General features: G+C 50.5%; 1 protein-coding gene across 8 annotated transcripts in view; it reads left to right on the forward strand.

Moving 5' to 3' along the window:
- GRB10 (growth factor receptor bound protein 10) overlaps positions 1-13,194 on the forward strand; it is a 203,790-nt gene that overhangs the window by 127,168 nt on the left and 63,428 nt on the right. For all 8 annotated transcript variants that reach the window (XM_064366674.1, XM_012458915.3, XM_012458907.3 and 5 more), the window contains one exon: positions 285-426. In XM_064366674.1, coding sequence (XP_064222744.1) covers positions 285-426 — 142 coding nt within the window. The remainder of the gene's footprint in view (positions 1-284; positions 427-13,194) is intronic.

The raw sequence follows: 13,194 nt of genomic DNA on the forward strand, positions 1-13,194 counted from the left end.
ATCCATGTTATAGCCTGTGTCAGAATGCTCCTCCTTTTTCATGGCTGGGTAGTGTTCCATGGTATGGATAATACTATATTTTGTTCATCCGTTCATCTGTCTGTCTACAGACCCTTGGGTTGCCTCTATTTTTTGGCTGTTGTGAAGGATGTCACCATGAACGTGGGCATGCCAGTGACTCCTAGAAGCTCTGCGTCCCACTTTCTGGGTGTATCACCACAGTGGTAAGGCTGGGTCATGTGGGGAATGGCAGCTTTTAACAAGCACTTATCCCTGCCTTCCAGACGCCTTCAGGAGGAAGACCAGCAGTTTAGAACCTCGTCTCTGCCGGCCATTCCCAATCCTTTTCCCGAACTCTGTGGCCCTGGGAGCCCCCCTGTGCTCACGTCGGGTTCTTTACCTCCGAGCCAGGCCGCCGCAAAGCAGGTGAGTGTGCCCCTGGCTGGAGTCCAGGCTTCAGGGATGTGCCAGATGATTACTTTGGGAAGACGGGCGGGAAGTCTTGGGATCTTCTCTTGTGGTTCTTTTCTTGTTGTCATGGTGCTTGTTGTCCTATGAGGCTGATTCAGTTTGGATGTTGTTCCCTCCAAATGTCACGTGGAATTGTAATCCCCAGTGTTGGAGGCGGCGCCTGGTGGGAGGTGATTGGATCTTGGGGGTGGATCCCTCATGGCTTGGTGCTGTCCTCACGATAGTGAGTTCTCACGAGATCTGGTGGTTTAAAAGTGTGTGGCACATCCTCCTCTTCCTCCCATTCCCACCGTGCGAGACTCTGGTTCCTGCTTTGCCTTCTGGCATGACTGTAAGCACCTGAGTCCTCGCCAGAAGCCGAGCACATGTGCACACCATGCTTCCTGTGCAGGCTGCAGAACCATGAACCACTTAAACCTCTTTTCATTATACATTACCCAGTCTCCAGTATTTCTTTTTAGCAATGCAACAACCAGCCTAACACAGAGGCTTTTACATTTATTGACCAAAACTCCATGTATCTGTATATCTTAGAAAAAGTCTCATAAAAAATGGCAAATAATAACAATGATTTGATGCTTAAAGATGAATCTTAGTTCTTTGAAAAAGTTTCACCACTGGCTCAATAATAGGTGTGAAAACTCTGGGCTCATCCGGGCACCTTGACTTCAGTACCCGGGAGTTAAGAGTTTCTGTGCTGTAGTCCTGACTTTGAATATGTTCTGCTGAAAGCAGGAGAGTTTCCACTGGACCTGCAGGGCAATAGCCTCCTTTTCGAACTTGTAGTTTCTATTTAAAGTAGATCCATGAAGTAGATATGACACAGCCATTGTCCCCATGTGAGAAAACGGAGGCATAGAGAGTTTCAGTAACATGTCCGAGGTCAAACAGCCAGCATGTCAGCTTAGTGGAGAAACTGGCAGAGAAAGCGCCTCCTCACCAGTCGGCAGGGCCTCGAGCGGAATGGGCTGCAGGCTCTGGAGGAAAAGCCCTGAGGGGTGGAGGTGATCATTAGAACAACCACAACATCTGATGTTTATGGAGTGAGGGATTTCTGCGTGCCAGGCCTTAAGTGCTGGATACGTTTTTTTTTTGTTTATTTGTTCATTTACTCCTCATGCCATCCTGTATAAATTAAGTACGCATGTTCCCACTGTTCCACCATTGAGGGTAGGGAGGCCCATGTAAGCCACTGAGCTGAGCGTGGCTGAGTGTGACCCGGCCTCAGGACCAAAGCCTGTGATTGCAGCCACTGTACTGATCAGCTTCCTGGGACCTTGACTTTCCTTCTGCTAAACGCATATTGTCTAGAAGTTATTTTGCCTTTCTACTTGAATCATCTCTTCTCCTTCCTTGCTTCCACTTCCCCACCTTTGCTGTTCTCAAGCAAGACAGGCCATCCATCCCTTTCTCTGCAAATCTGCCTGTCCTGTGCCATGCAAGGCCTGCCCTCTTGAGAGATAGACCTTGCTTCCAGTACCCGCTGGCTCCCAAGTGTGGCTCCGGTTCTGACCTCCGGACCCCAGAGCAGGCTGCATTATGGCACTATCAAAACTTAGAAGGTGAGGTAAGTGTCCCTCATCTGGGAGCCAGCGCTGGCTGGGCTTGTGCACTTTGTCACATGTCTAAAGTGCATCTGGGATGTCTACCTCGCCGGTGACCTTGGATCCAGACAAGCTGTCTGTGGGTTTTGTCACTGAGGTTGTTTACAGAGCTACCCATTCTAAAATAAGACCATGAAAATATTATCTGGCTCTCTCAGCCTTTGGCAAGAAAACTGGCCTCCACCCCCAGGGATTGTCCAAATTTGTAAGCAGAACAGGAAACGGGGGAATTTTGCCTGCTGGTGTTTTTCTTGTGATCGGAGCTAGTTCCCTATAAGAATGTGGCATTGGTGTCTGTGTCACCTGTGTCTTCAAGCCCACGGAAATGAGCAGGAAGGATGTTTCTCACTCAGAACTACTTGTAGAAAGTCCTGCCGGGCGCGGTGGCTCACGCCTGTAATCCCAGCACTTTGGGAGGCCGAGGCGGGTGGATCACGAGGTCAAGAGATCGAGACCATCCTGGTCAACATGGTGAAACCCCGTCTCTACTGAAAATACAAAAAATTAGCTGGGCATGGTGGCGCGTGCCCGTAATCCCAGCTACTCAGGAGGCTGAGGCAGGAGAATTGCCTGAACCCAGGAGGTGGAGGTTGCGGTGAGCCGAGATTGCGCCATTGCACTCCAGCCTGGGTAACAAGAGCGAAACTCCGTCTCAAAAAAAAAAAAAAAAAAAGTCCTTGTTCTCTGTTTTTTTTTTTTTTTTTCCGACTTGCTTGAAGGGACATTTCTTTATCTGTGCTTAGTGCTGATTTCTGATCTCATGAAAAGTGTATTTTCCCAGTGGAGTGGGTAGCAAGTGCAGGACAGCCTCCAGCCACCTCCTGGGGCCTTGGGTCTAGGATCACAGTGAGGGATGGTGTCGGGCAGAGAGCTTTGGCTCCATTCCTTGCCTCTTGCTTGAGGAAAAGAGAAATCTGATGTTCTTTTTCCCTTCATTCAAGTCAGAGGAAGTAACGCTGAGGCCAGAGTCCAGTCAAGGGTTCTGAAATAGTAGAAAAATAGACAAAGTGGACCTGATACATAACATGGCTTCACTCACGTGGAAGAACTCGGGTAACAGAAAAAGAAGAAAGCGTAACGAAATCTATGGACGGTAACGGGATGGTGAGGCGATTGGAAACTTCCTCATTCGTGTCATTATGTTCACTGTTACATAGCAGATTCATGAAGAGGAGGAAACAGAGGAGGAAAATATAGAGATATTTAAACATCCATGCGAAAGGAAAAATCATTCTTGCCCAAGCTTTGTAGCCAAAGCCTTCTGAAGTTCTCACACGGGCATTCGTACCTTTCTTCTGCCTCTCTTCTTTTCAAGAGACTCCTTGGTGGCTCCATAATGCAATAGGAGCGATCACATGCTGGTGTCCAGAGACCCCAAGTCTGAGTGCAAGTGACTGCCATGACGTGAACCTGGAGTTTCTCACAGCATGGTGACCACCCCCCTCCCCCGGCTCACAGGCTGGGACGGGGCAGGAGAGCGGCAGTGGTCTCACTGCAGCGTCTGTGGGTCCTCATGGGTCTCTGTTCCACCTGCAGCTCTGGTGTGGATCCTTTCTAGACACGTAACATACAGGGCTCAGTGCCCTGCAAAGGCTGTGGGCCACAGGACTTCATGAAAGGAAGGAGGGGAGAGAAAATTCTGCACGGGAGCAGTCATGGGTAGAGAAGATCTCTCAGCCTCCCATTCAGCAGCACATGAGATTCCTTGGATGCCAACGCCCTCTGAGCTCGCTCCCTTTGCTCACCCTGAGCCCCTACAACGGGCCAGGTCTTTAGCCAGACCCTGAGACTGAGAGGTTGACCAAAAAGTGGCCTTTTCTCTCAAGAGCTTAGCATGATGGTGACAGAGTAAAGAGTTGGTGGTCTAGGATGTGACAGGCATGCGCCAGAAGAAAGCAACCATGATTCTCTCTAGAAGAGCAAGGGAGGTCTTCCCCAGCTACCTTGCATCCTCTCCCCGGAGATCCCAGAGCATGCAGCAGCCCCAGGCAGGCTCACCAAGTTCTTCCACGATGACTGCACCCTGGCTTTGTAACCCTGCATTGGCCAGATTCTTCCTGAGTGCTGTGCCGAGTTTGCTAAGGGTACCCACAGGGCTTGCCTGAGTCATCTTGGTTGGTCATAATAGCTGAGTTTCAAACAAACACCTGTGGTCCTCCACCTGGGAAAGACTTACACCACGCAAAGGGGCTGCTGCTGATTGGAGATCCACATGCCGGGACATGAATGAGGACATCTCCAGTCGCCTCGTTATCCCATTACCTGCCATCCCACAGCCCACTCATTCCTTCCTGCCTGGCTGTCCTTCACCTGCCCTGGATTTGAGCTCCTCTCCCCGCCCAGGCTCTGCTTCCTCTCCTGGGTCTGGGGTCCTGCCCAAGTGCTTCTACAGGAGTAATGCAGTGCCGATGTCACCTCCCTGGTCCTGCCGAGGCTTGTTGCTACCCCCAGTTGGGGTGGCACCCCCCCCACACACACACAACTGCTCAACATTTGGCCAGGGGGAGTCCTGAGAGCAGTTTGCCAGCGTGCTGTGGGTTCTGCACCCAGGCGGGTCAGATCCTCATGGAAGCGTGGGCATCTGGAGCTGGTAAACCCAGGCTTCTCCACACTCCGCTGCCAGCGACCTCTGCCAGTGACTCACGGGGCCTCGCTGGTGTTTGGGTGCTCATGAATAGTGTGAGATGTTTTGGAGGTGTCTGTCTAGCTTGGGCTTTCTGTTTTATTTTTTTGTCGTTGATAAATTTTAAAACAGCAACATTTTGGCTTGTTTAATATTTAAGCCAGAGTCTACTGGTCTTGCGTTTACCTGAGGTCGTACTCTGTGACTTCACCAGCAAAGTGAGAGCACACAGACCTATTCTCTCGTGGAAGGCAGAAGCTGATGTTAGAGCAGACGTCCTCCTCTGCTCCGGGAGAATGCTTAGAGGAACCATCAAGTGTGGTTTTCTATAGGGTCTGTTAGAGGTGACAGCAGTCCTCCTTGTCACCAGTGAGTGACTCTTGTGAGAAGGTGCAGCTTCTGTGGATATCATTCCATCATTTACTAAATGGCAATTAATTTAATCAGTGATTTGATTTATTTAAGTTTAATAATATCTCCTCATTGACTTACCAAAAATACAAATACCGAAGAATTTCTTACTGAGTGCTTAATATCTTTCCTCCAGAAGGCGGGGAAATTAAATTAGTCAGTGTTCAGGAAACTGGGTATTTGTGGTCAGAATCAACAGGGCATTTTTAACTGCTTTGTGACTCATTTTTAAGACAGGCTGTTGAAGGTAAGGGCGATTGTTATAGCAGAGACTTGCGAGCCCCGGTCGGAGAGGCTGGGCCCACGGTCTAGTTGTTGCCACTGGGCCTCTGTGGTGAGGCTCCCTTTGCTCTCAGTGCCCTGGTGGATGCAGGCCGTGGTGGTCCTCCTTTGTGTCCGACCCTCAGGGGCCTTCAGAGTTGAGGAAGCGCCATGCATTGTGTCTGGAGCTGGCCTTGGGTGTCGGGAGGGAAGAGCGTCACAGGAGGAGATGCTCCGAGACCCTGGGGCTTGGGCCGGGTACCAGATAATCCCAGGTAAATACCAGAGCTGTCCCCCCACCCCCAACACACACACACTGCAGAGGACGCCGGCAGGCAGGCTGGCACCCCTGCCATGGCCTGGCGACTGTCTCCCTCTGCAGTACCTCTTTAAGGTCACGGGAGAGGACAGAAAGGTGAGTGGGATGCCGTTTTCCTCCTGAGGGTGCTGGGTGAGGTTTGGAAGGCTCTGAGAGGCGAGGGGAGCTGTGTGTGTAAGTACAGTTGATGTTTCAGGCTGGTGGATGTGACACCCTATAGGGGGTTGTCCCAAAGGCCTTCTGGGTTCCTGCATCCTGATCCTGGCTGTTTGCCGTGTGAGGAGGGTCTCAGCTCAGCGACGTCAGAAGTCAGGCTGTAAGTAGCTCCTTGAGGCAAGACTGAGTGTCGGCGCCCATGCTGGGGAGGCGGGGCCCTGTGTCCACTGCCACTGCCCACCAACCGAGCATGGCCAGCAGGAGCATGGGACCAGCGTCACCGGAACTTTGGATGCTTTGAGAGAAATCAGAATTGCCACTGAAAACCTGAACCCTCCCAATTTTGCACATTTCAGTGTTCTGTAAGCACTGTGGGGGCCGAAGCAGACACCCTGGCAGGCAGGTCCTAGCCTGCTGGCTTCGGCTGTGGGGTCCTGCGAGGTGACCCCTGTGGTGTCTGCGTTGTCTCCCTGCACCTGGCACGCCGGGGGCACGCCCTAATGGGCACTGGATCTGGTGTCTACTAAGGGTTCAGCAAGCTGGGAGGATGGCCTGAATCTAAAAAGAATTACATTCAATAGGCTTTCAAAATGACGTCTGCACCTGCAGCTACAAAAGTGTCACCAACGAGAAGGACTGGCTCAGTTAGACACGTGGCTCCAGTCAGAAGTCCGGTGTGACCTTCCGCGCATGGCTAGCTTGACCATTCTGCTCTGACAGAAGTAGGTTTTCTAGGAGCTAGTGGCTTTGTTGTGTTCTGTCTTGGATGCCACTGTCCCTCTGAGAAGGACCCTAGTCACGTGGAGCTCATCCCAAGTGGAGGGACCCGATGGTGAGAGGCTGTGGCAGGAGGCAAAAGAGAAAATGGAAAGTGATTGAGGCTCATTTGGGGTACCTGTGGCTATTTCCTGCAGCACACATGCGGGAGGGACGCCTCCGATTCTCTGAGTCCAGAGGCCGGAACGAGGGCCAGAGAGGTGCAGGGAGGTGCAACCTACTCCTTGTGGGGGAAGGTCCCTTCACCTGTCAGCATCCTCGGGGAGGAGGCTGCCTGGGGTCTCACCTCCTGTCACTGGAATGTCCCATTAGCATCTCACTGTGCAGCAGGGGTGGCCTCACCCTTCCCAGGCTGTACTGGCTGTATCTCCACATCAGCTCTGAGGATGCACACTGGGCCCTCTTCCCCGTCATCCATACCCGTGGAGCAGGGACAGAGAGTAGGCCTTTGAAAGAAATGTTTTAAGTAAGGGGATAACTGAAAATATAATAAATCAACAAGTGAATGTATATTATGGAAGATAATTTGCAAAACTGGTAAAGGTTGAAGCAGATTCCCTTGAGAGTCTAGCTCATGTGTCTGTAAGAGCATCACCAGAAAGCATAAGGAATAGCTTCTCTGCATTCCAAATGGACAAGAAAGAGGCTTCAGATGAATCAGGTGATGCTGGACCAAGACTCACATTTGGGTTCTAAGAGATTCTATCAGGGAGATCCTAATTTTCCTGCTTTTAAGCATCTATTGGTTGGTGTGTTACTACACATTTAATTTTCACAGCACTTCCACATGCTGCAAAAGAGAGGCTATTTTCAAATGCTGAAGCCAAGGTCCTGAAGCTCCACAAGATGAAATACTTCAGCTGGAATCACACAGCCAGGTAGAGGTGCAGGCAGGAAATGTGCTCAATCTAGATGAGCCCAGAGCCTTAGTCTTCTTCCTGCCCCTCACAGACCTCCAAGGGCAGACCCCTGCTGAGTTTGGAGAAGACACTCTGAGTCTATCCAGCCTCCTGCCTGGGGCTGAAGCATCACCCCCAAATGCAGCACACACTGGCATTTGCTGCTGAAAGGAGATGCATTTGCACAAGCAGTGGAGGAACTTAGCACTCATTTCTGAATAGCCCTTTGTTCCTTGCAGGTATTGGGAGACTTTTATTTCACTTATCAGGGAGCCTCAGTTCCCTGATGGTAACTTGGCACATCCTGGGTAACAACCATCAGAGAGGAAGACCTCTCTGAGGAGGCCCAGGGGCTTTTTAGGACAGTACCTCCACTGCCAGGAAGCTGCCTCTCCTGCCATGCACCATCCTGGGACTGCCAAGGGCTTGGTCTTTGAGAAGGACAAGGGGCCCGGGCGTGAGGCCAGGCTCCAGCTCCACAGCATCACAGGTAATGACACTGGTAACACCAGCTGCTGAGATGTGGGGAGTCCTTCTCCGGGCAAGCCTGGAACCCTGTGCTTCACCTGCTCTTCAGGATGCCTTTGGCTGCAAGAAACAAAACCAAACCCATCTGGCCTCTGTTGTAAGGACAGTTGCTTTTGCAGAACAGGAAGTCTAGGGCAGGAGACAGCAGCCACTGCAGCCTCATCCTGTGTCACGGGACTCGTCCTCTCTCCACAGCTGCCGCTGGTGAGACCAGAGTTGGGCTTGACACCAGAAGCAGCTGTTCCATATACGGGTGGGTAAGCCAGGTATGCAGAAATGTGAAGTGGTGGCAAGGGCAGCCGAGGCCACCTGTGGGGCGCGCTGACCCCACGGGTCCCAGTGAGTTGGTTGTGCTGCATGATGCCAAGAACGAATTCACATGTTGAAGAAGCAGAAACCATGAGCAGGCAGAGAGCCGACTCCTACAGTCAGTGTGCAGAGGTGCTGAGAGAGAGGGTGGGGTGTCCCCAGGGGCACCCCGGAGAGGAGTGCTGGTGAAGAAAAAGTACAGTAGTGCTATTAGGAACTTGTTTCTTTACGAACTTAAGACAAGCTCAGTGGGCACTGTGAGAGGGCTTTGACAGGCCTCATTTTCTTTCAGCCAATAAGGATTCTCGTGCAGCTACATAATGAGTTGTTAGAGCACATTTTTCCATTTGTTATTCAAACACAATTAGTCACATAGTTTAACCTTGTTATTAATAGGACATAAATCTTGTCTTAGCTCCAATCAGCTCTTCTCCCTATGCTTAATTCTAAAAATTAATTTTCTGGAACCACAGTAATCACTTTGGATAGGGGTTTGTGCGTACAATTATTTACTAATGATCAAAATTAGGTCTCCGGAGGCTTTAACCGCATGAGGTGTGTTAAGACCATCTTTGATGAGAAAAACTAGTCCTGGCCCCCAAGTTCAGGTGGTTTCACAGAATGTGTTGCATCGAGAGGATGCTGCCTCCTGCAAATGGGTATCTGTGGCTAGGCCTGTTTGTTTATGGGCCTCGCTAAGGATGCACTTCGTTCATCCCTTGGCCTCTTCCACCTGCTAGCAAGCCCTGTTACTCTTAGCACCTCCGCAGTCTGCCCATGTCACCTTTTCTGGTGCCTTTGGAGATCAGAAGACTTTGGGGCCTGCGCCTAACTGCAGTTTACCCTGAGTGCTGGGGGCCCTGTTGGGCACTGGCTGCGGTGAGCTGGGTCTGCAGTTCCCGGGCCCTGGCCCTGGAGGGATGGATAAGATGCTGCTCTCCCAGGATAGTCCCTCGTGGCTTCACCCTGACTCTTCACCTCGTGAGAGTCAGCATGAGGCACACTTCAGCTCACCGCAGTTTTCAAGTTAAAAATCCTCTGTCCTCGGCCCCTCTCACACCTACACGTCTTAACTCCTTCCCTTCTGCTATGGCATGGCTCCCATCTCCCAGTGGGAGCCTCCTACCCGTAACTATTTCCCCTCTGTGCCACGGTGTGGAGGGGGAGCTCCTGCCGATGGTGCTCGGAAGGTGCTGGGGTAGAACCCTCCTCCAGCGCTGATGCGTGGCAGCGTCCCTGGAAACCTCCACTTCCTGCTCTGAGGAGGTGGGCCCTGCTGACAACTCTGTGTCTTGGAGCTTGGAATAGTCAGATCTGTACCATGGCTGCCCCCACTCTTGCCGCATGAACGCAGCATGACAGTCCCCCCACCCCACTTCCTGCATGGACACGGCTCAATGGCTGTGCCCTACCTCCCTTCCTGCATGAATGTAGCACCACGGCTATGCCCCCCACTTCCCCTGTGGACGCGTCACGATGGCTGCAACCCCCACTTCCCACGTGAACACGGCACCACAGCTGGCCCCCCACGCCCCTTTACTGCATGAACGTGGCACCGCTACTGCGCCCCACCTTCCCTTGCTGTGTGATCACTGCCTACATCCTCACCACCTCATGTGGATCAGGAGTGACCACGAGACGGTGCTCTTTTAGGGAACCTGAGGCCCAGGGAGGATAAAATCATCTTCCAGGGTCATTGACAGATGTATCACAAAAAGTGGGTTTAGACTCAGGACCCGAGCTTCAAGCTCACTATCTTCTCAGTGTGCCATGGCAGTGCCCCAAATAAGAGACATGCATTTCAGCATGCCTACGTGAACACTTGCGTGGCATTCAATTACTTACAAGGGGCCGTGTGAACCCCCGAACCAATGAGCAAAACCCACACTTGTAGCGGATCCCAGTGCATTGCTGAACATCGTTTTTGCCCTCCGGCGCGACCACCACTGAAGGATGGATGTGACAACCTCAGGGTCCTCCTCTAGGTGAGGCGCTGCCCTGGGCAGGCTCGAGACAGAGATGAGTGCTGTGACATCTGCCTTCCAGGACTTGGGCCAGCCAGAGACAGAGACGTGTGCATACACATTATTGTAAAGCTCCTTAGCTCAGCGTGGGAGATGGGTGAGGACCCAGGACGACCTGGGAGCAGCCCCACATCCAGCCTTGAGCGTCGGCAGGTTCAGGGGGGCCCTGGTGGCTGTGGGCCTTGCGTTTGAGCTAAGGCTTTAACAGCAGGGTGGCTAGGACATATTTTTTTCCTAGAGGGGCTTGGCTAGGCTTCCTCAGCTCTGCAGAGTTTGAGTAGGTCTGGTGGCTTTCTTGGTTTCAGTTTTCCTCTGACGTTGCTGAGGTGACAGGTCTCTCCACGCTTTTTACCTCTCATTTTCTAGAATGTCAGTTACCTGAGTTGTTGCGAGGGGGGAAAAGCTATGCAGGTTCAGTAAGTTTGAGAAATTTTGCCTCCTCTTTCGTTTTCTTGGCCATTCTACATTTCCTGTTTGGTTTTAGAGGATCCGAAAGATCTACAGAAAAGAGAACGTACCTATTCACTCAAGCTAAGCTAGAGCATCCGAAACGTTTATGATCACAGGAGCACTTTTAGACAACACCTGTACGCTTCACACAGAACCCACTTTGGGAGAGGGCACTAAATTCCCCATGATTATTTTTAAAATGGTGACTGCTGTCCTCACTTTTTCAGATTCCTCTGGCGGCTGTGCTAAAGCCGAGGTCTCTCACAGCTCTCTAGGGACCACGGCCCCTGCAGCCTGAGAAAAATCCCAAAACTGGCTTGTTCCCGTGTTTGCATCTGAGCAAGTGGTGCAATTGCAGCGGGGCAGTCGTGGCCTGGAGCAGGCCGCTCGTTTGGCTAAATATGAGACAGGAAATCGGTGCAGGAATCGCACTTGAAATCCCAACCACTAATGTTTCTCTGGACTATAAATATCTTTTAAAATATAAACCTCTAAATTTGAGGGGCCTAAAACAGATCTTTTATGACAGCATCAAATACATCTTGCTATCTGTGGCTGTCAAGAGCATTGGAAACATGAGCACTTACATTACCTATGTCTTTCACAGGAAGAATCATAATTTTGCTGAAAATCTAAGTCTGTATGTTGCCTACATGTGGCCGTCTAGGTGAGGCTCCTGTAGCCTCAAAGGCAAGGGCGGTACACAGTCATCAGTTATTAGTGGCCATCAGCGCTTTCACAGAGACTGCCTATTTTGCCAACAACAGGAAATAATTTTCCTTGGCAAACTGATGTGCTAATTCTTGCTGCTGCTTTGACTTGAAATTTCATCAGGAAAAGGAGACGTACTAGACAAGGCACTTTCCCCGACTGACCTACCTGACAGCCTCTGCCATCAATGCCTGCGGGCAAGCAGCCTGCTGATTTGTGTTTAGGTTTGAGTAGGAATCCATGGTTCACCCAGTGGAGAAGCCTGTTATGGCCACTGAACATGCACATTGGTGCTTTATTTATGTGACCAGCCACGGAGGAGGGACTTTTGTTTCCTCTGCAATAGGCACACGTGGCAGGTCCTCCCAGCTTAGGATAAAGTGTTCCAGGAGTTTACACAGTCGAGAAGTGTTAGGCCTCTGGGTCTTGGTTGAGACCCAGGATGAGATGGGCCGTCTTTACAGCCAGCAAGGCCTGGGCGATTGCCTTCTCTTTTCCTCCCCGTCTTTTCTGTTTTTCTTCCCTTAGGCTCTCACTTCAGGCTCTTAATTTGCTGAAGGAAAAGTAGTTTTTTGAATAATAAAAATGTAGAAAGGAAAAAAAAAAAAGAATGAGTGGAGGAAACCAAGTGAGAGTGTTTTGAAAATCCAAAAAATTCACAAGAGAATTTGGTACACATCCTGCCTCTGCTGTTGGTGCCAAGTCTGGACACTTCTAGGAAAGAGAGGACAGGCGTAGTCCCTGTGTGGGAAGGTTTATAAGAACATACCCTCTGCTGGTGATTTTTATTTTTTGGTCCCTGAGAGAACCAGATTCTAATGACTAACATGGTTTATCTTTCACTTTGTCCTAAAATAGTTTCTTTGCTGTCATCTTACAAACCGAGATCTTCTTGAATCAGGGCAGTAGTTTCTAGCCCTATTTATAGAACTCTGGCATCTTCAGATTTATTTAGATGAGGAAATCCCCGAAAATATTTAAATGGGAACACCATGTACCAGCGCACATTCCTGTCTTTTTGTTCACGGGTAGTGTTTCTGCTCACACAGTCCCTGGTCTGTCTGCGGAATCCTGGAAGGGTATGGAGGACATGCTGCCGTGCCAGGAGCAGCAGGAGCACCACAGACACTCGAGGAAGTGGGAGGCAACATTGCTTTCTTCATTTAACCTTGGAGCAGAAGTGTGACTGCCCTTTTGACTCTGACCGTTGAACTGGAACAAAAACAGTATTGGAACAGTATTAAAAGACAAAGTCAGCTCTTTCTGTCTCCCCAGAGTTTGGTCCAGTTCCTGGCCCTCGGTGTTTTACCAAGTTTTAGTAAAGGTAGATGTAATTTTAGATATGTTTTTAGTTGTTTAACATCTCATAGGTATTTTCTGTTTCTTAACGTGGTCTTCCTAAAAAACACTCATGATAGCTGATAGCTCTGTTGATGAGTGCCGATTTGTGCCGTATTTACCTACTTGGCAGAGGCCAGATACTTACATTGTCATCCAGTGTCTGTGCTATAAATGATGCCTCACTGGGCGCCTGCAATGTAGCCGTTGCCACATTTTGAATGCTTGCCGCAGGGTAGACCCAAGAAGTCAGATTCCTAGTAAAAGATGATGAACGTTTTATAGCTCAGGATATGTGTTGCTGTATCCATCT

This window comes from Aotus nancymaae, unplaced genomic scaffold (assembly GCF_030222135.1).
Source record: "Aotus nancymaae isolate 86718 unplaced genomic scaffold, 86718_ANA_hifiasm-v0.15.2.pri h1tg000065l, whole genome shotgun sequence".
In the NCBI taxonomy this organism is placed as follows: Eukaryota; Metazoa; Chordata; class Mammalia; order Primates; family Aotidae; genus Aotus; species Aotus nancymaae.